Source organism: Apteryx mantelli, chromosome Z (assembly GCF_036417845.1).
Source record: "Apteryx mantelli isolate bAptMan1 chromosome Z, bAptMan1.hap1, whole genome shotgun sequence".
Lineage (NCBI taxonomy): Eukaryota > Metazoa > Chordata > Aves > Apterygiformes > Apterygidae > Apteryx > Apteryx mantelli.
In genome coordinates this window covers 77,489,681-77,495,583 of record NC_090020.1, presented here as the reverse complement: position 1 = coordinate 77,495,583, position 5,903 = coordinate 77,489,681, and the positions used below count along the sequence as shown (strand labels likewise).

Here is a 5,903-nt window from a genome sequence, read left to right as displayed (position 1 = left end):
GCTCACGCTCCCTCTGGCTCCGTCTCCCGCCGTCCCTCCCTGCCCAGGACCTTCCTCTCGCAGAGGTTCAGGCTGGGAGGAGGAGGAGGAGGAGGAGGAGGCAGGGCCGACGTGGGCATGTGCGGGGTGGGGGTGGGGGGTGCATAGAAAGCAGGGAAACTTTCCACAGAGCCTTTATTCTGCAGGTATTTTGGAGTTCTGATTTCCCAGTGGGTTTTTTGTTTAATAATAATAATAATAATAATAAAAGAAAATGGTGACATTTTGTACTGAAAGCCTCTTTCCTATGGCTTTTCTCCTCCTTTTTTTTCCACTCCTGAAAACGGTGAGGTTCATCTCAAAGGACGTTCGTGCTTTCGGTTCGGCTGGGCAGGCGAGAGAAGGCAGGCGGCCGAAGCAGGAAAGCTGCGAGCCGCGGACAAACCCAGCGCACCGAAACCTCTTCCACCCGGAGAGGCTGTTTTTCGAAAACACCAGGGTTTCGCTGGGAACAGCGCGAGCGGCTGGAGCCGCAGCGGCACGTCAGGAGCCCGGCCAGCACCGGCGAGGCTGCCAGCTCCCGGCACATCCCCGCTGGCAGGCGGCCCGGAGAGCGTGTGTGACCCAGCCGGCTCCCCAGCGCTTCCCCCGTCCGACACCTACGAGCAATCCCCGGCTCACCGGCTCTTCGGGGATGCAGCGGCGGCTTTTCTCCTCCCTAAGCCTGGCATCCGGCACGCCGAGTCCCCCGTCCAGGGCTCCCCACCGCCCAACCGGATGCTGCAAAACAGCTGAAACAAGGTTCGCCCGGGAATGCTTTTATCCATTCCAGCTCTTTTTTTTGCAGCAAAGCCTTGCTCACCCTGAGAGCTCCTTAAAAAACACGAGCGGGCGGCTCATTTTGGTCATTGGGAAGCCGTTGCGATCGATGCCAATCGCCGTGACCTCTGGTATTTTTAGTGGCTCCCTGGGCAGCTTATCATTCCATATACTTAGCTCCTGATGTCACGGCGGCTCGGGTACGTACCGCGAGGCATGCACTGCCCGGCAGGGCTCGGCGGGACGCGCCGCCTTGTTTGCGTCCTCTCTCCGCGCACGCTATTCCTGCAAGCTGCCGCCCCGTCAGCTCACGCAGAAGCTGCCCGCGGGGGAGCCTGGGGGTTCCCGCCGCCGCCTACGTTTGACAAGAGAGCGATAACATTGATTTCTTTTTTTTTTTTTTTTTTTTCTTTTTTAACCCAGAGGAAGCGCAAGGCTCGGTTGAAGACGCCCGCGGTCCGGTGAGGGCGAGGAGGAGGAGGGCTTAACCGTGCCGCCTGCCCCGGTTTCCCGCGCCAGCCTTCGTCCGTCGTTGCTGCTGGTGCTCGAAGCTCGCAGGCTGCACGGGGCCGGCTGCCTGGGCGCCCCTTGACGCCGCCGCCATGAGGATCGCGTCGTCGCACCTTTGTCAGGAGTATCAGGTTTTTCGTTTTAATATGGTCCCTGCTGGGCGGCAATCGCAGTTTAACCTCCCCCCCAGCCCCAGCCCGTCGCCCAGCCCCATGGGGTCGCGGCTCTGTAGCCTCTCGACTCCGACGTTAGCCAGACGTGGGGCCTGCGCGTTACGGGAACTGAATTAGCGCATCAAATGCAGAACGGCAGCCAGATCGGATGCAGAGCAACAGCCTCTTCCTCCGTAGCCGGGATAGGATGGGCTGTCCCAAGCCGACCGGCTCCGGACACGCAGCTGACAGGCAGCCGAAGGGCTCTGCCGAGCCTCCCCGAAGCGGAGCGGCCGCAGACGGCTGCCTGCCCCGGCGCGCGCGTGTCCCTGCGTCACCGCTGCGGCTCGATGAAGGAGCAAAGTGCAGGGAGATAAAACCTCGGCTCCCCTTGCTGCAGCACCGAGGGAGGGTGGTGGGGAACCGGCCAGTGCGAGCCAAACAGCTCAACACAGCGTTTCCCTGTCTGGATACGATGCAGAGAAGTGGAGGACAAGTCGGAAAAATCTGGCAGGGCATACACTTAACATAAAAAACATTTAAATCCAGAGCAGCTCTCGGCTTGCAGACCGAATGCTCCGGTGCCAGCCCCTCTCCCTGCTTAGAAACCCCCGTTCTCCTCCGAACTCTGGCCTGACTTTCATCCCCTTGCCCTTGCTCAGTGGGACACAGCGAGGCTGCGGCCAGGAGAAGCTCACGGGAATCCTGGCATAGCCCAGCTCCAAAACAGCTCAGCTCAGCTCAGCTTCCAGTGACCAGGCTGTAATAGCACATAGCAAACAGCAAAGCAAGCCAGAGCTGCAGAGCCAGGGAGGTTTCAGGGCTCCAAAAAAGACGTGAGGAGGAAAGACTGTTAAGAAGATTAAATTTTTATTTCAGTGCATATAATTCTCCGTTTCATAAACCAACACCGCAGGTGTGAGAGGCTGGGCTTTGGAGAAGAGGCCGTGACTGCCTTCCTACAGGATTTTGGTTTTTCTTTTCACCATTTGGAGAAAAAAATTAAGCAGCGAAGTTTCTAACCACCAGGTGACACTTCCTGGGTGTCATGGAAAATCAGATTACTCACCGTGTAGGAAAATGGGGAGCTGCTCAAAGGGGGAATGTCAAGGAAACCCGTCTGCCCGAAAACTTCACCCCGGTGAAGCAGAAGCCCTCCAAGGAGCTGAAGCCCATGCTCGGGGCCATCGTGCTCGGCCTCATCCTCCTCATTGCCGCCGTGGTGGCCTGGTGCTACTACATGGTGTCCCTGCGGAAGGCGGAGCGGCTGAAGACAGAGCTGATGGACCTGCGGCCGGACGGGTTTGTCATCAAGAACCAGAACGGGGAGGTGGTTTTCCGTCTGGCCTTCCGGTCGGGGAGCCTCGACCTGGAGTCGTGCTCCAAGGAGGGAGAGATTTTGAGCTGCACGCGGTCGGACTGGGGGCCGCTGAACTTCTTCATCCAGACGGTGAAGCCCAAGGACACGGTGATGTGCTACCGCGTGCGCTGGGAGGAGTTTGCGGCCGGCCCGGCGGTGGAGCACACCATGTTCTGGGAGGACGCCCACTGGTACGGGGGCTCGGAGATGAGCACGCAGCACTGGCCCATCCGCCTCGCGGGCTACCAGGAGCCCGTGCCCTACGTGACGAGCGACGTCTACTCCTTCCGGGACAGCTTTGGGGGCATCCTGGAGCGCTACTGGCTCTCGTCCAAAGCGGCAGCCATCAAGATCAACGACTCCGTGCCCTTCCACCTGGGCTTCAACGCCACGGAGCGCACCCTCTTCTTCCAGGCCCGCTACAAGGATTCTCCCTACAAGCCCCCGCCGGGGCAGCAGCCCTTCCCCGAGCTGAGCTACCGGGTGTGCGTGGGCTCGGACGTCACCTCCATCCACAAGTACATGGTGCGCCGGTACTTCAACAAGCCCTCCAAGATCCCCTCCGAAAATGCCTTCCGCTACCCCATCTGGTCCACCTGGGCCCTGTACAAAAATGATGTTGACCAAGATAAAGTTCTGGATTTTGCACAAAAGATTAAGAAGTACCGTTTTAACTGCAGTCATATTGAAATCGATGACACGTACACACAAGCGTACGGGGACTTTGACTTCGACCCAATCAAGTTCCCCAACGTGACAGAGATGTTCACAAAACTGAGAGAGGATGGGTTTAAGGTGACTCTGTGGATTCATCCCTTCATACACACAGATTCCTCCAATTTTGGGGTGGGGATCGAGCGCCAGCTGTTCATCAAGGAGGCATCAGGGCAGTTGCCAGCCATGGTGGAGTGGTGGAACGGCATCGGGGCCATCCTGGACTTCACCAACCCGGCAGCCCGGGACTGGTTCCAGAGCCACCTGCGACAGCTCCGCCACAAGTACGGCATCTCGTCCTTCAAGTTTGATGCCGGTGAGACCAGCTACCTGCCCAAGCAGTTCAGCACCTTCCGGCCACTGTCGGACCCCAGCATCTGGTCCAGGCGCTACACGGAGATGGCCATCCCCTTCTACGAGCTGGCCGAGGTACGGGTGGGCTACCAGTCCCAGAACATCTCCTGCTTCTTCCGCATCATTGACCGTGACTCCGTGTGGGGCTATGAGCTTGGCCTCAAGTCCCTCATCCCCACCGTGCTCACCATCAGCATGCTGGGTTACCCTTTCGTACTGCCGGATATGATCGGGGGAAACTTCCTCCCCAACAAGACGGAGGGTGCAGTGGAGATCCCAGACCGGGAGCTCTATGTCCGGTGGCTGGAGCTGTCGGCCTTCATGCCCTCCATGCAGTTCTCCATCCCACCCTGGCTCTACGACAAGGAGGTGGTGGAGATTGCGCAGAAGTTCACGGAGCTGCACGAGTCACTGGTGGCCCCGCTGCTGCTGGAGCTGGCCGGGGAAGTGACAGACACGGGTGACCCCATCATCCGGCCCATCTGGTGGATCTCTCCCCGCGATGAGGCTGCTCACAAAATCGACTCCCAGTTCCTCATTGGGGACACCCTCATGGTGGCCCCCGTGCTGGAGATGGGCAAGCAGGAGCGCGACGTCTACCTGCCGGCGGGCAAATGGCGCAGCTACAAGGGGGAGCTGTTTGAGAAGACCCCGGTGCTGCTCACAGACTATCCCGTTGACCTGGACGAAGTTGCCTATTTCCTCTGGGTTTCATAACAGACTCCTCCATCAGCTTTGCAATAGGCTCAAGGATTTATGAACCAAAATATTTAATGAACTGTGAGTTTTGATAGTTTTGAAAATAAAAATACTGTAGTATCAAATTAGAAGTAGTCATTGTGACCTCTATTTTGTGTGACAATGGCTGCAGAATAACTTAGTCACTAAAATATATTGGATGGACGTCTTGGCCATGGCAGTATGATAAATACAACATATAGAAACATAGTCTCTGCCTGTAATTGTTTCCCGGCAAGAAATGGCATGTACATTTTTGTTTTGTAAAGGCAATTGAATGGGCTCTATTGTTATCCAGTTGTACAGCTGATCCCCTGAGATATTTATAACTTTTCATTTATTTAGCAAAGGAAGTACTTGGAGCAGGGTACTTAAAAAAGAAAAAAAAAGAAAAAAAAAACAGTCTGTGATTAACCTAAAGCGAGAGGGACCAAATTTTCAGACCGCACTTCTGATGCATGCTGATGCAGTAGCAAAGGGAGTCTGCATTTCCCATGGACTGAGCAAGCAGAAATAAGCTTTAGTGCTCAGTAACAGTGTGACAACCATTTTTCCTCCTTCACTGGGAGAAATTATGGAGAAACATGTCTCTGGTGTAGATTCACTAAAGCCTGTAAGTATATGCTGAAATAAATATTACTGGCATCTGAGCTTAATCCAGAGTGAGCCCACCCTGCTGAGCCACTGACTCATGAAACCTCTCTGCTTATTACTTCTCACCTCCCAGTAGCATCACTGCCACTGCTGCGGGGAAAAGAAAAATTCCCTTGACAAAAAAAATAAATCTTGATGTGACTGAGTGTCCTATGAGAGGCCTGGTGTCTCCGGGCAGTGATGGCCCTTCCCAAAATGAGAGACCCATTCCTTCTCCAGTCCCAGCCACCCCACAGACACGGCTGCTTTCTCCTTCACTTACTCAGCTCCTTTGGCCGTGCACAGCCTCGCTGCCAGCGTTGGAAATGGCTCATGAGGTCCGACAGATAAATAAGCCTGTGTGGAGAAAAACCCCACGGCATAGAAGGGAGTGGGCGATGCTGGCCACAGCCTGACCCCCCCCTCCCGCTGCTGGGTGCTGGCGGCGCTGGGGAGGGGGTCGGCAGCTGTGGGGTAGAGCTGTGCACGGCCCCAGGGCAGGAGAGAGCCCCTTTCCTTAGGGGCACCTCGTGCACCCGTCCCCTCCCTGTCCCTGCCCTGCACCCCCTCGGGGCTCGGAGGCACGGGGTGCGTAGCCGGCACACCGGCTGCTCCCGGCCCCCCGCACAGCGATGATGCCCCGT

At 56.7% G+C, this 5,903-nt stretch overlaps 1 protein-coding gene across 1 annotated transcript; it reads left to right on the top strand.

Annotated features, from left to right (window-relative positions):
* The first annotated feature begins 1,797 nt into the window (after window positions 1–1,797).
* On the top strand, window positions 1,798–4,878 carry LOC106496336 (myogenesis-regulating glycosidase-like). Its single transcript, XM_067315734.1, has one exon. It carries the CDS (start codon window positions 2,509–2,511, stop codon window positions 4,603–4,605), a length of 2,097 nt encoding a protein of 698 aa, XP_067171835.1. The 5' UTR covers window positions 1,798–2,508; the 3' UTR covers window positions 4,606–4,878.
* The last annotated feature ends 1,025 nt before the right edge of the window (window positions 4,879–5,903 follow it).